General features: G+C 39.0%; 1 protein-coding gene across 2 annotated transcripts in view; it reads right to left on the bottom strand.

Annotated features, from left to right (window-relative positions):
- Positions 1-25,425, bottom strand: part of Grid2 (glutamate ionotropic receptor delta type subunit 2) — a 1,423,232-nt gene that overhangs the window by 417,162 nt on the left and 980,645 nt on the right. For both annotated transcript variants that reach the window (XM_040738819.1, XM_005076058.4), the window contains exon 9: positions 7,270-7,371. In XM_040738819.1, the coding sequence (XP_040594753.1) occupies positions 7,270-7,371 (102 nt within the window). The remainder of the gene's footprint in view (positions 1-7,269; positions 7,372-25,425) is intronic.

Raw genomic sequence — 25,425 nt, 5'->3', positions numbered from 1 at the left:
GCTTACTTGTCAATCGTAATGCCTTTAATGAAAAAAATATATAAACTTGTTCCCAACTTGTATTTATTTTAAGCAGGCTGCATTTATAAACTCTCAGGAAAGGCATATTCCAAAAGACAGAGAAAGTTGAGCTGTTCATGTCAGATTATAAAGAAATATGAGCTTTTTAAATGTGCTTTCTTCCTCTTTTTTCCCTCTCTTTTGACTTTTTGGGATTCAGTGAAATACTTACTATAAAGCTCTTTCTGAGGTTTTTACTTTTAACCAGAGTCAGAGTTGAGAGAGTATTACATAATAACGTGCCTCTTTCTAACTCCAGAAAACATATGGAAATCATTCAAGAAAACCAAAATACACTGAAAATAATTTCAACCAAAGATACTAATCATGGAAAAGTTTAGGGAAAAGAATCTGCTCTTAGAAAGATCACACGGTGGGGTGCTATCTGCTTTATGAGGAAACAGTTTTTCTTGATGCAATATATTTAGGGAAACACATCATTCTCAATATGTAGCCTGGAATTTACTTTGTATATTTGTGCATGCAAGAGCCTTCATGAATTTCCTTCTGTGATTGCAACAATTGTTTTGAACAATGTTTTCTGTTATTTATGCTGCTCAATTTTTCCTTCACATGCCTCCATTTTATGCTATTTCTTTCATTTTGAGGTATTTTTTATTTATTGTTTCAGAATTTCATACATTAGTATAATGAGTTTTGATGAATTGATGGTAACCTCTAACATAGTCCTTCTTTTAATGAAGACTTAAGCAGTGTTTAGGAGTTTAACTTTTCAGAGTAGTCATGAGCTCCACTTAATAAAAGCACATTATTTAATCCAAATGTCTTCCATTGTATGTGCCATAATTAATTTTAATATCACTGATAAAGACAAATGTACAGTCAATTAGACTTTCAAATAACAATGGGAAGATTTGTCTTAATTCAGAGATCCTAAACTATGAAGGCTATATTTAAGCATGCAAAACGGAGAAAAGTCATCATTGCCTCTTTACAGTAAACATCTAGTGACACAATAATTATGAGGCCATTGATCCATTTTATGGAGGACAGGCTACATTGTATATTTCATGTAGGGCAACTTCACTGAGAATATTTTTTCAAGAACATTTAGAAGTTTTGCAGGATGACCTTTCCAGTGAAGGAAGCTTCCTGTGGGCTGATGTGTTGTGCTAGCAATGGTTCTCAACATGTGGGTTGTATGGCCCTTTCTTAGGTGTTTCTTAAGACCATTGGAAAACACAGTAGCAAAATTGTAATCATGAAGTAGCAAATAATTTTATGGTTGGGGGTCACCACTTCTGGGAACCAGATGCTCCCCAATCCTGCCTTCAGGAATTCAGCACTAGCATCCATGTCATCACTAGCCACCAAATGAGACACAGGTACCCTTTAAAAAGTCCCCACCACCACAGCTTGTTCTGTCATTCTTTCTGTGTCACTCTGTCGCTGTCCCCTACCCGACCCACTCTCAATAAATCTCTTGTGTGAGATCTGTTAAATGGTGTGATCATTGTAGCATTCCTTGGTCCCAACATATCTACCAAGTTACTCTTCCACAGAAACAATAACAACTACATCATGAGGAACTGTATTAAAGGGTCACAGCATTAGGATGGTTGAGAACCACAATGCTAAGGAAGCTCCCTGTTGGTAGGTATGCTGTGATAAAGGAAGCTTCCTGAAGGCATATGTGTTGTGTGTATTGTATCTGCCCCAGCACATGGAAGACTATTGTAGGTATTCCCACAGGGACTGAGGAGTGAACACACACCTCAGTAGAGATGCCATGAAAACCGATCAAGCAATGTTAATAAGAACTCCTAGCAAACACGCACCACATAAATGATAATTGTGCTTCTTGGGTATTTTGTACTTCTTCATATATGACCACTCATGCCTTTCCATTTGACTTTCTAAGTTTTAGGGTTATGTTTATGATAAAATGAAGTTTCAAACTGTAAATTATCAGGTAAAAAATATCAAATAGCATATTGTTCATTTATGGCTAGCTTCAATAATATAACTCAGCCTGTTTTGCATACCAAACACTTGATTGCTTGGTAAGAAAAAGGAACTGAGTGGCAAAAACCAGAAAAAGTAACTATCAGAGAAACTGGAGGCAGGATCTGGCTACATATAATGTTTTCACTTCCTCTATTTCAAGAAATATTTCTGTGGCTTTGTGTATGGTAAAAAACAAAGTCATCTATATGTGATGACATTATGTAAAATTTCCCTGTATTGTCAATCCAGTAGCACATGCCCTCACATCTCAGTCATCATAAGATATTTAATCACTAACCCCACATCTGACAGAGGGCTGATCTCCAAAATTTACAAAGAATTCAATAGGCAAGTCTCCAAAACACCAAAGGATCCAATTAAAAAGTGGGGGACTGAACTAAATAGAAAATTCTCAATTGAAGAGTATAAAATGGCTGAGAGACATTTGAGAAAGTGCTCAACATCACTAGCCATTAGGGAATAGCAAATCAAAACAACTCTGAGATATCATCTTACTCCTGTCAGAATGGCTAAAATCAAATGACAGTTTGTGCTGGAGAGGATGTGGAGAAAGGGGAACACTCCTCCACTGCTGGTGGGAATGCCAACTAGTACAGCCACTATGGAAATCAGTATGGAGATTCCTCAGGAAAATGGGTCTGAGTCTACCACAAGACCCAGCAATTCCACTCTTTGGGCATATACCCAAAAGATGCCCATTCCCACAACAAGGATGTCTGTTCCACTATGTTCATAGCATCATTATATGTAATAGCTAGATCCTGGAAGCAACCTAGATGCCCGACAACTGAAGAGTGGGTAGACAAAATGTGGTACATTTACACAATGGAGTACTGCTCAGAAGAGAAAAACAATGGAATCTTGAAATTTGCAGGCAAATGGATGGCACTAGAGGAAACCATCCTGAGTGAGGTAACCCAGACACAAAAAGACCAACATGGTATATACTCACTCATATATGTACTTGAGATATGGACCAGGAGAGTGTCAGCCTACAATCCCAGTGCCAGTGAGTCTGGGAAACAAGGAGATTCCCAAGAGAGATGCATGATACCCCAGAGAAGTGGAATGAGGCAAGATCTCCTGAGCAGATTGGGAACTTTGGGGGAGGGGAGAGGGAACCAAGAAATAGAGAGGGGGATAAGAGGAGGGGAGAAGAAGGCATGGCAGAGCAGGAAGATTGAGTCAAGGTAAGAATAGAGGAGAGCAGGATGAGAGATACCATAATAGATGGAGTCATTATAGGTTTGAGGAGAGAGCTGACTCTAATGAGATCTCCAGAGATCTACAAGGATAACACCAACTGGCAAACTAAATAATAGTGGAGAGACTAAACTAATAGCCCCTCCTTGATGATAGGGTTGATGACTATCCTATATGCCATCCTAGAACCTTTATCCAGGGATTGATGGAAGTAGAGACAGATACCCACAGCTAAACACTGAACTGAACTCCTGGAACCTAGTGACAGAGATGGAGGAGTCATGAGCAAAGGGGCCAAGACCATGATGATGAAACCCGCAAAGACAGCTGGCCAGAAAATGGGGAGCTCTTGAATCGCAGAATGATGGCTGAGAAGCCAACAGGGGACTTGATCCAGACTCCATGAATGTAGTGCCAGGGAGGAGGCCACAGAAATCACTGGGGCCTTGAGTAGTAGATCAGTCTGCACCATGGTGTATGAATGAGCTTTGGTAGCCCATTCCAAATAGAGGGATGCTCTCTCAGCCTGGACACATGGGGAAGGGCCTAGGTCCTGCCCAGGATGAAATGACAGACTTTAGAGATCCCCCCCCCAAGGAGGGCCTCACCCTCCCTGGAGAATGATGTGGGTATTGGGTGAGGGGGCTGGGGGCTGTTGGAGGGACATTCATGTTTCTAATTTAAATGAAAACATATATTGAGAAAAAAGCAAAACAAAATAAAATAAAATTGTAAGCTAAAAAAAGATATTTAATCTAAACCAACATGAGCTTTGTTTGTTGTTTGTTTTCTTTTAATTTTTCTTTTTTTATTAAGTATGTTTTTATTTCAATTAGAAACATGCATGCTTCAAATATCAATCCCAGCTACCCCCTTCTCCCTCCACCAGCCCAATCCTCACATCCTTCCCCAGGGAGGGTGAGGCCCTCCTTGAGGGGATCTCCAAGAGTCTGTCATTTCATCCAGAGCAGGATATAGGCCCTTCCCCACTTGTCCAGGCTGGGAGAGTATCCCTCCATGTGGAATATGCTCCCAACGTTCATTTGTATGCCATGGTGAACAGTAGTCTACTTCCCAAGGCCCCAGAGATTTTTGAGGCCTCCTCACTGACACTACATTCATGGTGTCTGGATCAGTCCCCTGTTGGCCTCTTAGTCATCAGTCTAGGGTTCAAGAGCTCCCCATTGTCCAGTCAGCTGTGTGTGGGTTTCACCAGTATGGTCTTGACTGCCTTGCTCATCACTCTTCCATCTCTGTCACTGGGTTCCAGGGGGTCAGTTCAGTGTTTAGCTGTGAGTATCTGTATCTGCTTCCATCAGTCACATAATGAAGGTTCTACGATGTCACATAAGGTAGTCATCAACCTTATCATCAGGTAGGGGCTAATAATGTAGTCTCTCCACTATTACTTAGGTTTCCAGTTGTACATCTCTGGAAATCTCACTAGTGTCAGCTCTCTCCTCAAAGCTGTAATAACTCCAACTATTATGGTATCTCTCATCCTTGTCTCCTCTATTCTTACCTCGACTCAACCTTCCTGCTCCCCCATGTCTTCTTCTACCCTCCTCTTATCCCCTCTCTTTTTTCTGGTTCCCTCTCTTCTCCCCCCATGTTCTCAATCTGCTCAGGAGATCTTGCCTCTTTCCACTTCTCTGGGATATAATGCATATCTCTTGGGAACCTCCCTGTTTCCCAGACTCACTGGCCCTGGGATTGTAGGCTGACACTTCTTTTTATTTTCTGGGTGAGTAGATAGAACAACAAAGCACAAGGTCTCTAAAGCTGAACTCTAAGCTGTAACTATTTAGTGCTTTTTGGCCACGTGGGCATGGGGATTTTGTTCCTTCTTGTGTGCCTTTACAGTTTTTGATAAGGAGTAAACAAAGGACTTGTAGTGTTCTCTAGACAGGTCCAGTCACATGATGGTGCTGGGGCATGTCTTCCTAGTTTCCCCGGGACCTGCCACAGCCCTCCTTTTCTGCTCTGTGTTGGAAGAGACAACACATTCTGGATTACTCAGACTCCATGCCTTCCTGTATCCTGGCTGGAATTTTAACTGGAGGGAAGTACACAGTGCTGGTAAAGCAATGGAATGAGGCAGGAGTAGCCTGTGTTTCAGCGTACTTTTTTATGGTTGTGGTTTGAGCAGGAACTCTGTGTCTTCTTCCCGCCCCCACATTCACTGACCCCACAGTTACATCTTTTGCTCTGGTGCCAGCTACTGAAGACCCCTTCAGGCTCCGCCAAACCCAAAGCTTTCCCAGTCAACCAGACCCAGGGCCTACAGCACCGTTGTTGGTTCCTTTAGTGGTATTTACTGTCCTGTGACAGTCACCTCATTTAATTATGTTCAATAAACTACCTGACTCTACTAATTACTGCCTGCTTCTAGGGTCCCTATGTAATGGAATCTCATATGACTTGACCTTTGTTTGACTGTTTACATAAGATCAATAAATTATCATTGATAAAAGTAAAAACGGGCATTTCAAAAGTTAAGCATTTTTTTCACCTTGTGGTTGATTTGTTTCACTAGTTCCTATTTTGGTGTGTTAGAATAGTTTGCACTGTGAATACTGTAATAACTGAAATAGATGATAAATACAGAGGACTTCATAGTGGACCGGTCAGAGTAAATAATAAATCTTAATTTGGTACCTTATGTAGGGTCCACCTACCAAATTCTAAGCATACACCAAGATTAGGATCTGTGAATTATCTAGTCTATCTTATGGTATATACTAAATAACAATTTGCTAAGTAACTGAATTTGTTCATTGCTTAATTTGCTTTAAGACTTTGTTTTTTCCGTTCTCAAAGAAAACCACCAGCTTTTATGGTGTTTGTCACAGTTTCCATGATAATTACTAGAAAAGAGAGTAGTAATACTTGTTTGGGATTTGACTATCTTTAACTATTAGTACTTAAGTGACAATTGTTATCTACACACTTAGGATCTAAAAGAAGCATATTCATGTTTCAGATGTAAAACATTGGTGAGGTAATTACAAGTGAGAGCCTTGTTAAAATAACAAGTAGAAATAAATTATAGATATGCCAAAACGAGACTATGATATTCATTTAGATTTTCTTTTGCAGATTGTCTCAGATAATTTTTAAGGAAATTATGTTCAGATATGTTAATTCATATTAAACAAGTATATTGAGAGCTGCTGGTATTGAATTGTAATGAGTATCCAGTTGTTATCAACACATCAAATAGCTTTGTTCATTTACTAATTCTGCAATTAACTTAGCCTATAAGAGACCCTTTCCTACTTAAAAAAACTATTTTATTTTCTTAAGTACATACGTGTATGTAGATCTCTATGGGTAGGTGTGATTAGTACCAGAACCCAGAAGGCCATTGTCATTGAATTCCCTTGGAGCTGGAGTTACAGATGGTTGTGAGCCTCCTGATGTGGATGTTGGAAATGAAACTCATATTTCTTGTAGAGCAGTAGGAACTGTTAGCCATTGAACCATCTCTCCAGCCAAAGATGGTGCACAATTATAAAAAAAATTGATTTTCCAACAAGTGAGTAGAATTGTAACAAATATCCCCATATATAATCCTATCCACAGAATCATAAATGGCAAGGTCATAAAAGACAATCACATGTTCCTATTCTATTTGCTAGTACCACAAGCAAGTCATGCTTAGTGCCAGATAAGCATCTATTAAACAAGTGGTTGATCTCTCCATTGATACCTCTGTGTACATCCTATGGTTTTAGTGATGGATGTGTCTGAAGGATCTCTCATCTTTTAATATACAGAAAACTGTAGGAGAGCAGACATAAAGGCCTAAGGAAGATCCTAAAAAAGTACCTTAATGAAACTACAGCCTACAGAAATCAGATTCAAATTCACAGAGATGGGAAGCTGGATAACATGAATGATAGTCAAGGTTCATTTAAAAGTTCTTAGATTATGACAATAATTGATAAAACAAAAATCAGTGAAAAACAGAGGATAGTCTCTGAACCGAAACTACAAGGCTACAATTGTGCTTACCAGTACAGTCACCACACGTAGAACCACGCCCCGCATGTTATTCTCCAGTTTCTTGTCAGTCAGTGACCCATTCAGACCAGTGACAGGATTCCAGCACCCAAGCTGAAAGGCAAAGTATCTTTGGTCACTTTTCTGGCTAAAGAGCATCCGAGGAACCTCTGCGTAGACCTTGTAGAGAATTATGAGATGCCATACAGAATAACTGGTATGGAAAATTTATCTCTTTTAATAGCAAATGAAGCAGTCAAAAATGCTGTTCCCTACCTTTAAATACCATCATATGGCATATGTCAGAAGCCATCATGCTTTACAAGAATCATGGAGGACATCTGAAGCAATGAGGAGTCACATATTCACCAGTAACTCCATCCCTGTAATGTGCTAATTGGAAGAATAGATTTCATGTAACCATTGCACAAGTTCTCAGTAATATAGTAGTTATGACATAAGTTAAATTCTCTCAGATCCTTAATGATGTCATTTAATTGTGTGATGCTTTTCGTGGCAAAAGGAGCTTTAAAATGTTAAAAATATTTTATATGGATACAAGAGCAACAGCTTATCTGTAGGGGATAGTCACATATAAAATGTGCGTGTGTGTGCGTTTGTGTGTGCGTGTGCTTTAAGTATTCACAATACACCAAAACAATATAACTTGGCTTTTGGACAGTGCTATTTATTTCCTTAGAATATTTTGAAAACACCCTTTCCATGGAAACCATATGTTAATTATTGTTTATTTTTCAAAATGGTGGTTTAATGCCTGCCTGCCCTCATATAGTTATTGCCTCTTGTAGTATTCAAATCTGAGGGCTACCCATTTTAAAATAACTGCTTTCAAATGTCAGAGGAATAAAACTTGAATAGTCTCAATTAGAACTAAGGAGGAAAGAAAGGAACGATGAGGCTCGCATTAAGGAATGACATGCCAAGCAACAGAGCTGCCGAGAGGACAGGGTATGTGCACAGTGGGAATGATGTCGGGCTCTTAACTCAGTGGCAGCTCCATGAGCCTTCACGGTGAGACCTGTTCTGTGAGTGCGTGAGATAAAAATGCAACCCAGCTTCAGTCATATTTGGAAACAATTTGATTAATTGCGTTATTACAGGGGCACCTGGTTACTTGCTCCATTTCCTCCAATGATTTATTTCTTTGTACTAAGTTTTGTCTGGAGCTTCCAAAGTCATCAACATACTGGCAAGTCTCCCTTACAAACAAACAACTTAGGTGCTTCTTATTAAAGCTCAAGTGTCTCTTTGGGCTCCCAAAAGGTGTTTAATTAAGAAATCTAAAATGTGCTCAATATATTGCGAGAGACAGAGATGTCACAATATGATCAACAAAGCCAAGGTTTTCTTTATTAAGATAATTTGGAAAAGCCTGATAATTGTTGGTTTCAACTGTAAAAGCACATTAAATTTATACCATGATATGTCATTCTTAGTTACATAAAAGTCTCATTAGAACTTAGATCCAATTAGCAAATCCAAATGTGTTGAAAAGTCTAATTATCAGAGCTAGTGTAGCCCTCTTGCCAAATTTACAGCCTTATGGAAATTCTTTTGAGCTTTTGTTCTTTTTTGAGGTTACTGGGAGTCTATCGTCAATCTCATTGTTTGACAATCACTTTTATAATTACCTCAAGAAGATTTTGTTTTTCCTAGACCAAATATTGGAAGAAAAATGGCAATGATGATGTTACTGATGTCCTAGGTCCCTACACGCTGATCACGTGATTTCCAGCTTAAAAATGGTACGAAAGACAGAGTTATTAATGAGGATATGGCCCAGCAGCTTCATCAAAGATAGACATTTCTTTTTGTCTCTAGAGGTGTGTTTTAAGTCTGATCAGACTGCTGCCAGTTTGACCAAGGACCTGCATCAATTGACCTTGGACTTCTCTGGGCATTTGCTGCTGTGTAAGCAGTAATGTTGGTAGAATAATACACACTATTGTCTGGAAAGACTATAAACCCTCAGGTTCTGAGTTTCTGAGTCATGATCTTTGAATACAACTAAATACACTCAATATTCTAGAAAGTCTCTTTTGGGGTTTTAGTTTTGAGACAAGGTTCCTCTATGTAGCTCTGACTGTCTTGGAATTCACTCTATAATGCAGGCTAGCCTCTAACTCAGAGATCTGCCTGCCTCAGTCTCCCAAGTGCTGGTATTAAAGGCATGAGCATCCATCGCCTGGTAAAATTCTGTAAATTTTAATGCATTCTTTTGTACTTAAATTGGAAATAACAAGACAAAAGTGGACAGGGTATAAATAGGTATTTGTCATCCTGATTTCAGCAGTAGCTTGGGCATTATGTGCATTATTCATGCTATGTGATGTCTCCTCTCATTTTGCTCTTTAACTTTCATGCTGTGTACAACTGTCCTTACCACATATTCATTTATATACATACAGGTTGCAAGACAACTGGATTGTCCTGCATGATGACTTTGAGTGCTATATGTTGTTTATTGTGTGCCATCTTGTGTGCATTTTGACAGTAACACTTGTCATTTTGTTTCTGTCTCTTAATAAGCAGAGAGTGGACCTTAAGATCAGTGAATCCCTTCTATGTGAGTACTTCTCTTACATGTATGGAGATTTCACCAAAAGCCAGATGAACAACAAAATTAGTATGTTCTAAAAGTAGATATTAGAAGAAAAATGTTTAGGATATAGTACTGATGACATCTCCAAATGGGCCACAGCAAACTCTCAAGAAGTCAAAATAATAATTTCCTATATAGACAAAAACTATTAAAGCATTCTTAAATAATTTCTGAGTGTCAGTCACAGAGATCTTTTTTTGTTTCCTTGTTTATTGATACACGGTTTCTCTATATTGTTTTGGAGCCTGTCCTGGAACTCGCTCGGTAGACCAGGCTTGGTCTCGAACTCACAGAGATACACCTGCCTCTGCCTCCTGAGTGCTGGTATTAAAGGAGTGCGCCACCACTGCCCAGCAGTCACAGAGATCTTTCTGCAGGATGTTTGAGTGTTTGAGAAACTTCATGAGAAGACATCTTTACCATTATTATTTCATTGAAATCATACCTAAAGTCTCACATCTACCTTCGATCATATATCTACTAAGAAATGAAATTAGAGTTGCAACAAATTCGACTAAAGTTCCATTGCCAGGATTTTAAAATGAATTTTGTCTCATGTCTCTTGAATTCTCTTCATAAGCATGATCCATGTGAGGTGGCAGAAAATACATTTATGTATCTGTGTAAGATGCATAACTGTGAAGTGGTTTGATCATAATAGAACTTTCATGGAAAAATTATCATCATAATTTTATAACATTTACACACTATGTAATATGTCAACTAACTTGGAGTTTTACTTTTGTTAACTCAATTAATTCTCAAGACTCTTAAAGGATGGGACCATTCTTGTCCCCATTTTGTAGAAGAGGTGTCTGAGGATAGACAGGTGATATCTATCTGTCTGTCTATCTATCTATCTATCTATCTATCTATCTATCTATCATTCCAAAACATGGGGCCGAGATTCAGTAGGAGACCTTTTTAAAGAAGAGAATAGTGGTAGACACTTGATTTCCACCTCTGGCCTCTACATGTGTGTATGTGCTTGTATATGCATGCATACACATGCCCATATACCACACACACACACACACACACACACACACACACACACACACAATACATATATATATATGAAATACATACATATTTCATTTTCCAGGTCCTGCAAATCTCAAAAATATTGGGAAGACCTAAAAAGTAAAGACCAAAGACTCTACATTTTTTCAACAGCAGTATATAGATTTCTTGTATTTTCTGGTTATTGCCTGAAGTCATTTCAGAAACTTTAAAATACTTAGTACTCTAATTATTTCCTTCATTGGAGCTTTGGCAATAATAACCATGTAGTCTCAGTTAAATCAATGGAATGGCTTGTGTTCAACAAACTGGCTGATGCATTTGCATGAGCACAGTAGCACTCCTAACATTACACATGCTAATGATCAAGTTTATATATTTACTCTTTTCTCCTCAATGCTTTCACTTTTCATTGGTCACAGGCTGCAAAGGATGACTTTTGACTCTGGAGTTTCACATCACAGTTTTTCAAACAGTGTTAGATATCAAAAACGAGCTGAACTGTTCAACTTTAATTTTATGCTTAATAGTTTATAGACTTTAATAAGGAGAGTCAAGAGAGCTCTAATTGAATATGAATAGAATGGCCAGCATTTATGAGCTGTACTCTCATGGAACAAAAGAATTCTGGCTATATTATCAAAGCACCAGGGAGGACATGACACAAGTGAGAACTTGCTCTGCCAGCTCCTGGGCTTCATCTACTTGTTTCCTCAGCCTTTGAGCTAAAAGGGGAAACAGCAGATAGTATACAGTAAAGCCATCTTGAAAGGTAGATGCTTAGAAATGTGAATGACTTATTTGTTAAATGTTGCATCTGTAATGGTCTAGAAGTACAAGGAAATATACATTTGGCATATTGACTCAGATATATCCTTTATGAAGCTTCATGGCAATGCTTTCTGCTTAGACCCATACCAGAACTGACCCAATATTAATTCTCTATTTTTTTTATTATTCTTCACCCATAAAGTAATTTCAATTTATAAGACTTGCTTCCTGGGTCATGGTTATGTGCTTCTGTGGGTCTACTTGCACAGCTGAACCACTGCCATAGTCATTCTCTGTGCTTGCTGGGAATGACCTATGAACTCCATGCTTGAGTTTCTGGCAGAAGAATGTCTTTGAAAGAAAAAGACAGAAAAAAGCCAGTCAGTGGTCTAGCACTCAGGATGCAGGGGCAGATAAATCTCTGAGAGTTTGAGGCCAGCCTGTTCTACAGAGCTAGTTCTAGGATAGTCAAGGCTACACAAAGGAATCCTGTTTTGAGAAAACAACAAAAAACACAAAATAAAACAACAAAAGCAGAAAAATGATGGGGTATGTCCTTTTGTACATATTTCTCTTATTGGTTGATTAATAAAACACTTACTGGCTAGTAGTCAGGCAGGAAATATAGGCAGGGCTACCATGAAAGAAGAATTCTGGGGATAGGAGACAGAGAGAAGTCGCCCCACCAGAGAGATGCCATGTATCTGCCCAAGGAGTAACAGGTCGGGCATTCTCCACATGGAAATACTTAGATTAATAAAAATGGGTTAATAATTAAGAGAGAGCTAGCCAAAAGGAAGCATGAGTCACCATCCAAGCAGTTTATAATTAATATAAGCCTCAGTATGTTTATTTGGGACTAAATGGCTGTGGGACTTGGAGGAACAGAAACTTCCAACTACAGAAAAAGAATCAAGTGTTGACACCTGTTCTTAGCACAAAGACTGAGGAAGTGCTCAATATTATTTATTGTCTAGGATTCTTTTGTTCCTGTTCAGTCCAGTTCCCAGAGCAGTTTCTTAATTTAGTAACAAAACATATCTTGAAAAGGGGAGTTAACAGCTCTAATGTGACCTGGAACAATTTGAAAGTTCATGATGATTCAGCCAAACCCTAGAACAATTAAATAAGAATCTCACGATAGGGCCCTTGGTCCTCAGCATTGTATGAGATTTTTAAGATGATTTCTGTTCACAGACAAGATTGTTCCACAACATGCTTGAACCATAGGGAAATGAAACTTGTCAACTGACTGTTTTCCACCATTATTCTAAGGTCTCTCTTTTACTGGTTCCTTTTGCAAAGGCTGCCAAACAATACCTTCTGAAGCAAACGATTTCTCAATTGAAATTTGATGTGAATGTAAAATCTCTGTGAAGCCAGAATGTTGCCTGCCTTGCCCATGGGTGTATTTGGGTTGTATCAGTGTGCATGTATGGGGACTAGACAGGTCCCAGCAGATGAAGGCATAAGTTAGAATGCACGGTTTCCTTATTGTTTATCCATCTTTCTTGTTCTCCAATTAAAACTAAATTTAACACAAACCAAAGTGTCCCAGTCTGAGTCTGGGTCCTTTCCCTCACTGAGCCTCTGGATATTCTCTTCATTTTTCAAGATGGTTCTTCTCACTCTAACCAAATGTGAGTAGTCTTACATTTCCATCTTACTATAATACTTTAGCATTTAGTGACTATAACCATACAAAGCTTGTGGTATTTTCTTTGTTTCACCTTGTATTGAAACCACCTGGCAGCTCAGCTTCCCCTAGGTCACATCAGTCCTTGACATAGCTCATTTAGTAGTGTTCATACCTCTTGAAGATTTCTTAGAGGCAAAAATGGTGCCAAGCTCTGGATATTACTTAATTTATGTTTTCTCTCTAATTGTGTCAGAAAAGTACTAAATTATATCCATTTTAACAGATGTGGAAATGGAGGACAAAAAAGATTAATTGACCTGTTTCAGGTCATTTATCTAGCTACAGAACCAGAATTTGAACATGGTGGTTTAGCTTTAGAAACTGTTAGGGCGTTCTGACCTTAGTCATTGAGATGCCCTTAGAGACTGAAGTAAAACAAGGTGCATATAGACAGATTTAGCAGGTTTTTGAACATTCATTTTCCAACATCAGACCATGAGGATATGTAATTGCCTGTGCTAAAAATCTCTTTTGTGTTTCAATGATGCATGCTTGTCTTCTGCTATATGGAAGCAAAGACTTGGAGCTAATATATACAGAGAATGCATTATATTTTGTGAATGAGTTCTGTAACTATGTCAGTGTGGACAAACATTGGCTTGTAATGATTGGTCAGGAGGACATGAACGTGAAACGGTATGTTAATGAAAAGAATTCTGTATTTGTCTTTCATAATTCACAGCTTATTAGTAAAAGGATTAAGTTTGTGACTTTTGTGGACAGTTTCACATTACTACATTTTATTTGCCTAGTCTAGTGATTCTCACCCTTCCCTAATGCTTCAACCTCATGTTGTGGTGACTCCTTAACCATAAAATTATTTTCATTGCTATGTTGTAACTGTAATTTTACTACAGTTGTTTATTGCAATATAAATAATTTTTGGAGATAGAAGTTTGTCAAAGGGGTCGTGACCCACAGGTTGAGAGCCATTTATCTAGTGTGTATATATGTGTGTGCATGTACACGCCTCTGTACATAATGTGGAGGTCAGAGAAAGATTTGTGGGGGAGATTCTTTCTTTGTGCCACATGGGTCCAGGGATCAAACTCAGACTCTCAGGCCTGACAATAGTGCCTTTACCCACTGAGCCATATACATTTGCCCCATGTAGCTTCTTATATTATTAGCAAACCAAATTAAATCACAAAGAAACATGATGACTATAAATGCAAAGACTTTCTATCCACTAAAGGGAGGCATAGAAACATTTGTAAAAACCTTGACTTAATCTTCTTTCTAGATATGTATCAGGTACCTAGAATGCTACTTAGCACATTGTTTATAAATAGTAGATAGTTGGCAAAGGAATTAATTGGCTTTATTTTTCTCTAAGAAAACACTAACCACCAGCAGTTGTAGAGGCATTTTGCAGCATGAGGACTTTACTATAAGGTGAGGAATGAATCACCTTTTCTCATGTAAGCTGGCTAACATTTGTTTAATATGATTAGATTCCTAACCAAAGCCATTCTTATGTGGAACAAGAAGCTTATTGTTCAGGCTTTCCTGTTGCACTCATTGTAGAATGCGTTAACAACATTACATATGGGAGGGCATCCTTATGTATGTATGTTTCTCTTATTGGTTGATGAATAAAACACTGATGATAGATGAGGATAGGAGATGAGGAGAATTCTGAGGGACAAAGGAAAGAGAGGTGGCCAGAGAAATGCCATATAGCCTCTGAAGGAGTAACATGGTACATATAGACAGATCTAGCAGGTTTTTGAATATTCATTTTCATTTTCAAAATATAAGACCACATGGAAATACTTAGATTAATATAAATGGGTCAATAATTAAGAGAGAGATAGCCAATAAGAATCCTGCCTCATCGGTCAAACAGTTTATAATTAATATAAGCATCGTTGTGTTTATTTGGGACTAAATGACTATGGAACCAGGAGAAACAGAAGCCCTATCTACAAATGCTGCCCACTCATGGGTGAGAATTTCCACACAAAACCTGACAAAAGCTTTAAAAAGGTTCTAAACACACAGAAAGGGAGCTGCAGTGGGCTTCCTAGTCTCACAGTTTCATGCAGGTCATGATGCAAAGAAGCTGTGGCAGTTGTACTTAAGCACAGCATGGAGGATTCCCGCCACAGTACACAGAGGCCGAGTCTCCAAGGCTCAGAGCATGTGGCATTTCAGATTTAGTTTTTACGCATATAGACAAAGAAGGTTTATGGACAGAGTGCTATATGCTGAATTTTCAATCATTGAAACAAAAAGAAAAAAAAGCAGAAAACCTTGAAGACAGAGGAAAAATGTCTTTTAGTAATACTGTAGTACTCCAGTATCTAGCTCTCAAAAACAATTTAAACAGCATTTACAAATAAATAGGAGGTGTCCTGTAGACCCCACGAATATCATAGGCTACTGTCAAGGCTATTGATTGCTCTCCTTAACTTTATGGCAAGTCCTTGTTGCTGAAAACAACACTTGCTTATGTCATTAAACATGGAGGAGTTGAGCTGGTACACAACTTGAAGCCTCTCCCCTACTGACTTGCTTTAGAGTGCTTGGCAGTACTCTGAATGCTACTAGACCCATAGATCAGTGCTTTGCTCAACCCATATCAGAGATGCTTCCTATCGCAGTAGATGTTAACTAACACAGAGACCCACAAGTAGGCAATATGCAGAGAGCAAGAGAACTTGGAGCATTCAGTCATAACTGGCATGTCTTTGTTAAACCTTTCCCTCAAGGATCAGGGATCTATGCCTAATAGGAGGCATAAAGACTGTGTGAACCAGAAGTGGTAGATTACTCCAGGGAAACAGTGTCTTCCAGACACAACAGGAATGATATGAACTCCCAGAGACTGTGACCCTACAAAGCCTACACAGAGTCAAATCAGACAAAGTACTAGCAGCAGTTAGAAGGGAAGGTGAATATAAAATACGACCCCAAGAAAGAAGCTGTTTGCACTTGGTGATTGCTGCAGAGGGAAAATCAATTTTCTCCAATAGAGAGTTAGTGGGGAATATCAACCACACTCCAGGTCAGGCTTCATGCCTAGGAGTAGCTGCACAGCAAAAATGGATACAAGGCTTTGTATATGTATATATACATGTGTGTGTGTGTGTGTGTGTGTGTGTGTGTGTATGTGTGTGTGTTTGTTTGTGTGTGCTTTTTTTGTTCTTTTGTTTTTTTCTGGGGTTGTTACCTTCCCTTTTGTTTTTTGTTTGTTTTGAAATTTAGACTTTTGTTTTGTTTAGAGAGAAATGTGAGGGAGAATAAGAAGATCAAATTGAGGCTGTTGGGGAGGTAGGGAGGATCTGGGAAGAACATAATCAAAATGTATAAAAAACCACTTTTATAAAAATGATATAACAACAAAACCAAGAATGAACAGCCCATTCATCCAAAGAGAAAGAAGATCTGTGGATGGGGATCTTAAAAATTAAAACACAACTGTCCTTGTTTTATCCTCATAGTACTGAAGGAAAATGAGGAGAAAGTGAAGAAATTATTTGCAAACAAGACACAAATATCCACAGATATGGAAAATCTGTGGACAAAAAGAAATCCTTGCTTTTAAGAAACACAAAACTGCAATGACAATTTTACCAGAAAGGCTTGAAGAAAGAACCAAACCTAAGGACAGGATGATGGTAATGGTTGAGTCTATGACCCTCCCTGGGGAGTGGATGGAGGTGGGATGGGGAATTGCTGGGGATATGGGAGGATAGGAGGGAGAGGGAACTAGGATTGGTATGTAAAATAAGATTGTTTATATATACATATATATATCATAAAGGGACCACTGGGACACCAGCTTGCTAAACAACTCAGGTAGTATGAGGTTCAAAAGAGAGAGAGGGAGTTACAGAGAGGATATTTGAAGGTATAATTGTCCAAATGATTATACACAAGCTAAGACTCCAAGTTCTGTGAATCATAAGAGCCCCAGGCTATGATGGGCAACTTACTTCCCCCCCCCCTTTATAAATTCAAATTAGAAACAATCTTGTTTTACATGTCTATCCCAGTTCCCTCTCTCCTTGATCCTCTCATGACTCCCACCAGTCCCCTCTCCCATCCCATTTCTGCTCCACAGGGAGGGTGAGGCCTTCCATCAGAGATCTTCAAAGTCTGTCATATCATTTGGAGAAGGGCCTAGGCTCTTCTCCACAAGTCTAAGCTGAGAGAGTATCCCTCTATGTGGAGTTGGCTCCCAAAGTCCAATCGTACATTAGGGATAAATACTGATCCACTACCATAGGCCCGATAGACTGCCCAGTCCTCCTAACTGACACCCACGATCAGGGATCTGGTTTGGTCCCATGTTTGTTTCCCAGCTATCAGTCTGGAGTTCATGAGCTCGCCCTCGTTCAGATCAGCTGTTTCTGTGGGTTTCTCCAGCCTGGTTTTGACCCCTTTGTTCATCACTCCTGCCTCTCTGCAATTGGATTCCAAGAGTTCAGCTCAGTGCTTAACTGTACAGCTCTGTTTCTGCTTCCATCAGCTACTGGATGAAGGCTCTAGGATGGCATAAAAGGTAGTCATCAATCTCATTATCAGAAAAGGGCATTTAAGGTAGCCTCTCCACTATTGCTTAGATTGTTAGTTGAGGTCACCCTTGTAGATCTCTGGATATTTCCCTAGTGCCATATTTCTCTTTAAACCTATAATGTCTCCCTCTATTTTGATGTCTCTTTTCTTGGCAAGAAAAGGGAATCTACTTTTGTACATTATGGATTGAGACTCCTAGATATTTCGTGAAGGTCACCTCTGGGGATATCTGAGAACTCTTCCAGAAAGGATTAAGTGCTGAAGGCTCTGACCTAATCACAGGGTTTTTTTTTTTTAATTTGTTTTTTTTTTTATTCTTTTTTTTTAAATTTAGATAAGAAACAAGGTTGCTTCACAAGTCAGTTCCAGGTCCCTCTCCCTTTCCCTCCCCTCCTCCCGTGCCCTCCCCCATCCCCCCCCCCGTTATCCCCTCGTTCACCCAGGGAGGGTGAGGCCCTCCATGGGGGTGTCCATAGTCTGTCATTTCATATAGGGCAGGGCCTAGACCCTTCCCCAAGAGTTCAGGGTGAGAGTGCACCTCACATTGTTCTATGGGAGTCCAAAGTCCTTGTGTATACTTGGGATGGGTACTGATCTGCTGCCCAGGGCTCAATAGATTACCTAGGCCTCCTCACTGACACCCAGATTCAGGGGGGTCTTGATCAGTCCCATGCTGGATTCCCAGGCTGATGCCTGGGATTCAAGAGTTAACCTTTGTCTGGTCAGCTGTTTCTGGGGGTTAAACCAGCCCAGTCTTAATCCCTTTGATCATCAGTCCTGGTTTAAGTCAGTGACTGTTCAGCATTTGAACAAACTCTTGTGAGTTTTGGGGCTATAGGGGTGGAGCCTAGGGGAAGAAGTGGCTGTGTGCCTCTCGAAGTGGATATGCTGGCTCTAGCCTGCTCCTGTTTCTGTCATTGGGGCATGCTCACCATGAGATGAAGGCCTCTGCTTCCACACACCCTTGCACAGTCCTGCGCTGCCATCCATGACCCTGAAAGCATGATGCTAAGCAAACAACCACAGCCTGAAGCCTGGAAAACCAGGAGCCCAAATAGACCCTTCCTCCTTTTAAACTACTTCTCTTGGACATTTTTTATAGTTTGAAAAAATGTGATGACATACAGACCAATACTTGTTTATATTTTGGACACACTATTCAGGGTCATTTATCGAGAGACATTTTTTTCTTTCTGTTTCATACATTCAATCCTCACCATAGTTATTATACTACATTGAAACTTGTTGCTTCTTCTGAGAACACAGGTCCATAATCAAGCCTCTTGTCTCATAAGTGAAGAAAAGATAGTTTCCTAAATGAAAGATATGGGGAGAATACTAAATATAGTAAAAAAAAAAATAAGAAACAAAATTTATCCTAAGGGGCCATTGGTGAAACTATCAGCAGATCTTTCTATTTTAAATTTTTTTCCAGTTCTGATTGTTTTTATTTTCATTTTTAACATTAAATTTAAATTAGAAACAAGGTTGCTTCATAAATTTTATCTGAAACTTGGGATGCCAGAAGTCTCCAGGCTGACATAGTACAGATGCTTAATGGAATAAGAAAGAAGGAGGAGGTGGTGGAGGAAGCAGGAGGAATAGTAGCAGTTGGAGGAGAACAAAAGAAGGAGGAGGAGGAGGAGGAGGAGGCTAGTTGAATCTGCATATGAAGAACTAGTCTGCCTCCACCTTAAGCTGAAAAGCCATCTTCTAGAAAAGACAAACCTGGTTTATTTCTGTTTGTGAATAAACCTCTGTTTCTCAAGGATTGGGCTATGTCCGACCTGTAATCTTAACTACAAATGGTTCTGTACTGTCTGTTCCAGGAATGGCAGTCATAAATTTGTTTCAGGAGATCATTACAACTAACTTTTTTATGCCTATGTTCTGCTCCTGTAACCTGGAAGATTTTGTACACCAAATCCTCAATTTGGAAAGTCCCTACCCCTAAGCTACAAAAAACCTTGTCTTCCTCACATAGAAGGCTGCTCTCTAAAATCTGTACTTGGGGTGAGACAGCCGGCTGACTGTTCCTGAGTGTACCTCTAAAATAAACCTTGATTTAATCAGATAGTCCAGGATTTGGCCCTTTTCCTCAAAATATTCAGTTTAACAAAAAAAGCCTATGTCTGGCACCAATATCCTTCAGAATTTACAGAGAATGTTTGTCATTTTTTCAGTGCTGAAGGGATCTTGTTATCAGATTTTCAAAATTGAGGAATGCCAAAGCGAGTCCTGTACATAGAAGGAAAGACTGTGTAGTAAATATGTGGATATTTACTAAAGCTGATGTTGTTGGAAATGATTTGTAACTCAACCAACCTTGTTTTTGCATAATCTAAGAGACTAATGGATTTTTAAACTTTCTATGTTTTGGTTGCACAACATAGAAATATATAACTTGGGAATATTCATTGAAAGAAGCAAAGAAGAAATAAAAAGCAGAGAGGTGTTGTGATGTTTAGGGACTATGAAAATAAAGTCCACTGCCAGCTGCTCTTTATGTGGGAGTCTTTTAGTGGTTTGTAGAAGTGAAAATTCAATTTTAAGAGTTAGTTCTTTGGTTAAATTACAAAACATATTCAACTACTTTCCAAGACACACAGACACACAGAAATAAGCTTAAAATTTTTCCCAAGATCAGAGTGTAAGATAATTAAATACTCAAATGTGACTACTGTTCACTGTGTTACTTCCACTCCTGGCAGTCAGTCTGTCACTACATATCTAGAGCTATGCTGGATATTGCGATTATTGCTTCATTTAAGATGAATCAAAAAGCTTGGTGATTTATAACCATCAAAATATACCTTGTGACATTAGTGATTTTTTTAAAAAAATGAAGAAAAATGAGATCTAAAATATACACATTACAATACAGCCTTAGAAGAATTTTAGACTCAATTCTATTCTTGTTCACTTAACACACAACAATTCAAAGGTTGCCCTTTGTTATGGGTTGCAGCTTGATGTCTCCAAAAGTCACAAATGATACAGGCTCGGTCCTGAGTTAGTGGCTCTACTTTCAGGTAACTGAGCTTTAAGAGGGAAAGGTTGTTTGATCATTGACAAATGTCTGGGAATATCAGGACCCAGAACTTTCTCCAAATCTGAGCTTTCCAGTTGCTATGAGGAGAAGAGGCCTCTCTGGCAAACACCTCATCACAATATTCTGTCTTCCTAGAGGACCAGAAACACTGGGTCCAACTGGCCATGGTCCCACACAGCTGGAAGGGCAAGCCAAAGTAAACATTTGTTCCTCAGGTATTTTATCACAGTCATGGAAAGCTAATGCACCACTCTTCCAGAATGCTTCTCAAACTGCAAGGTTGCTGTGGGAGGTAAAAGACAAACTGAATTTTGAGACACGTTTTGATTCTGTCAAAGCTGTTTTCCAATCCATGGGGAAATGAGTCTTGAAACACTTCAAACATCACTGCAATACTCAAAAGCATTCTTTTAACATTTTATGTGGTCAGATTAACAGCTGGATTTGATGTATTTTGAAATATACTTGGGACAGAAGGATAAAAAAATGACAAGTATTATTGTGTGAAGTATAAATTTATCAAGCTGAACATTATCATAGAAACATCTGGACAGGTTAGTGCAGGTGACTACAATGTTGTGCTAATGAAGACGGCATAAAAGCTTAATAATCATATAGGCTGTTAGTTTGTCAAGCGAAAACACTGTCCATCAACCAGTGCTTGCTCTGCTAACCTCAGTCAGCCCTCCAGTGCATGCAATTAACCTTAGGAAGAAAGCTCTAGAGGCAGCCGAATTGACTCATCAGAACTCATCATTACCACAGGCAAACAACAGAACAGATGTACCAACTAACACTGAGTGAGGTTTTATAACATTTAAATGCCAACATAATGCTTTTCCCACATCCTTAAGGAAAACTCAAATGTATATGGAGACAATGAATTGTTAAGGCAAATATTCATATTTATCACCCCGCTTAAGTGATAATGAGTCATTTTTCACCTTGTTATGTATCTGCCTACCTTTTATTACCAAGACCCTTATTAAACACGCTTTAAGGCAAACTCCAAGCATACAATTTTATTTCTAACTGTTCTGGTATTTATCTCTAAAAATGAAAAGATCTTCTAAAACATAATCATGACATTCTTTAGATTTCTAATTTTAAAGACGTCATTCAATCAATACGCCTATTTTCTAAATTCAGATTAAGATCCATATTTCACAAAAAAAGTACCTTACTAATTTTATGTAACTTATTTTTAATTTGCTTTCTTTCACTCCTTCAATTTTTGTATGAGAGGCAACGTGGCCACATTTTGTGCAGTTTCCCAAGGCCTACTTTGTGCTCAATGATTGCCTAATTCATCATTGCCTAACATTGCTGTTCTCATCATGCTTTCTGAAAATTGGTAAGTCTGAAGAACTGATCTTCACCTGTGAAGTGCTCTAGCAGGCTCAAGCATGGCAAACATGGTGCAGCCAGGTTTTGCTTTTACCTTTCTCCCCTTACTGAACAGCGGTTCAATTACATTCCTGAAGCTAGCCACTGAGGTCTAGCCTCTTTTTTGGCCACTGACTCATTCTTATTACTGATCACCAAGGCCAAACTATGAAAACATCAAAGTCCAAAAATAAACTTCATTATTTTCACTAACCTGATTGAAATCCCCAATCAGAATTTACCAACACATCTCAGCTCATTCTAACACAGACCTCCAGCTTTTCCCTCTTAAAATGAACACCTGCAAAGCTATTTTCTATGTCTCTGCCCAACTCAAATTTGCCCACTTTGTCTCTTTGCCTTGCTTAATAAAGGGTCTCTTTAGATTTGGTTTGTGCTTGGAAACTGGTGTTTGAGTGTGGTCTGTGCCTAATCCAGAGTCAAGAGGGGAGCACCTTACAGTGCATGGGTCCCTTAAGTCTGCATAACATTTATTAATAAAATCTTTTTGTGTGTTTTGAACAGAAGGTGCATACTATCTGCCTTGTCCTTTATCATAGCAATGGAACCACACATTAGTCATCACATTTATTCCTTTCATTAGGATAAATGGTATTCCACAAATTCATGCATTAAAGCCCTAACCCCTCTTACCTGTCAACGTACTATATTTGACAATAAAAAACAAGGTATTTAAGGGTATAGTTGTTGTTCAATTAGGTCATGTGAGTTGGTGAAAATACAATCATACAGAGGAGATTATATTATGCATAGTTACCACTATAGCAAAGAAAGGTAGCATGAAGATACAGAGAAACAGTGACCAAGGGGAGAGTCCTTAGGGAAACAATGACTGGTAGGACATTGGAGTTTGGCTGTCATCCTTCACAGTGTCAGAAAACAGATAGCTCTTGGTTCACTTATCCAACCTGTGCTGTTTTGTTATAGTAGATTTCTACAAACTGACATAACTAGTCACATCAAAAGCGCTGTTTTGTTGTTTTCGATGAGTTATCATGTAACTTAGGCAGCCTACAAGATGACTCTGTCCTTTTGACACATCTGTAGATGTCATGTGGAAATGCTACAATTTTAACTCTATCCTTTCTTCTTTGTTTGTCAGTTGTACTACTTCAATAAAGGAGAAGCTTTCTGTGATCATTTGCTTAACTTTAATTTTTTCATACTGAAAGACAAAGAGCCATCACTTATATGTGATATATATACAATCCTCAAGTGATTCTATTCTCAGTGTTTAAACATAAAGAGTAGAAAGTGTTCGATTGCCTTTTAAAATTGACTCTGGGAAATTAAGGAACCATCAGTTCCAGAAATCGCCAGAATGTTGGTTTGGAAATTCTGGCCATGGTGGCACCTGCCTATAATCCCAGCATTCAGGATGCTGAATCTTAAGGATTGCTGTGAGTGTGAGTATTAGGAGGTGTTCCTTGGACAGCAAAATCTTGTCAACAAAATTCTGTCAGGGAGGCTATGTTGACTGGGTAGGTCCAGGAGTGTCCCTGCAGCTCAGGAAGAGGGTAGAAGTCACTTTCCCCTTTGCACCCCCTCCAACTCCCACTTCCTCCATTTCTTCCTTCCACCACCCCTTTCCACCAGAGCTACTTTCTCTTCCTCTTGTTGATTTGGAAGGTCATTCTCAGGTGGATCCTAGGGAAATCTGAAATGGTGACTCATAACCTGCATAAAGCATAGGAAGAGCGCATGAGCCCGGGCCCAGTGGTGCTGGAGGAGCCTGTCCTGCTGAGCATACGAAAAGGGATTCCGCAGACTCAGGCTGAGCAGCTATGAGCCTTCATGTCTTCATCTTTCCCCTGTCTAGAAACCTAGGCTAGAAGATGGTGACCTTCCCACGTTCCTGTTCTGATATTATTTTTAAGGATTTTAACAATTAACTTTGGACTCAGAACACGGAATGGGAGTAGAGTTTTGTGGTGTATTTCCAGACTTCTGTAGCCAGGTGTCTAAAAGGGATGTAGACTAAGTGATTACTCCATGTGCATTCTGAGATGGTATATGATCATGCTGATATGAGCCTAGTGGCCAAAAGAAATACAGCTGGGGCTACAGATGAAACAGGAAGATCTGAATAAACAAATGCTAGCAAAAGATTGGCAGGGACCCACATGATAGCCTAGCTAGGAAGTTACCTTTCCTGTTTCAGACTGTGAGGAGAAGGCATGAGATGGGTGGATCACAGAAGAGATGCTCTATTTCCTTAGTGATTCATTGGCTTTATGTAGCTGAGACCCGTGATGCATTGTGGGAGAGGAGCTCAGCTGAAAGTATTCACACCTTTTATAATGAACCAAATCCATTTGACCTTAGTTTATGAAATAGACTGTACCTTTACTATGTTGAACAGTCCTCCAGTCTGACTTTAATGGTGGACATAGACATCACATCCATTTTTCAAGGAGTTCACTACGCCAAAATTTTTGAAAGCATAATTTAAAACAAAGGTAATTATTATTACTGCCCAAAAGACATAGTTGGGTCCATTAAGCAATTGTATCTAAACACATAGGCAATAGATAGAATTTAGCTAGAACAAAAACGATAAAAGAGTCATGAGGAATAGTTTCCAAGGTAAGAAAGCTATTATGAATGAAGTGTTTAAAAGTAGAACTCATATAGGACAGTGTTGCAGGATATATATATATATATCCTGGTATGTTATGTGTGTGTATGGTACATATGGTGTGTGTGTGGTATATGAATGTAGTGTGTTTGTGTATGGAGACTGTGCGTAGTGTATGTGCTGTGTGGAATGTATGGAGTGGTGTGTGTAATGCATGTGTGGGTATCATAAGGTGTATGGTATATGGATGTGGTGTGTAATGCATGTGTGTATGTCATATGGTGTATGGTATATGGATGTGGTGTGTGTAATGTATGTGTGTATCATAAAGTATGTAGTATATGGAGTGGTGTGTGTGTGTGGTATGTGTGCGATATGTATAGTTTATGTTTGGGTGTGATGTATATGCTGTGGTAATCTGTGTGGTGTATATGATTGTGTGTTATGTATATGATATGTGTGTATATGTTATATGTGATTATGGGTATATG

This window comes from Mesocricetus auratus, unplaced genomic scaffold (genome assembly GCF_017639785.1).
Source record: "Mesocricetus auratus isolate SY011 unplaced genomic scaffold, BCM_Maur_2.0 Super-Scaffold_100676, whole genome shotgun sequence".
Taxonomy (NCBI): Eukaryota; Metazoa; Chordata; class Mammalia; order Rodentia; family Cricetidae; genus Mesocricetus; species Mesocricetus auratus.
The sequence above is the reverse complement of the archived record's forward strand: the minus strand, read 5'-3'. Positions and strand labels throughout refer to the sequence as shown.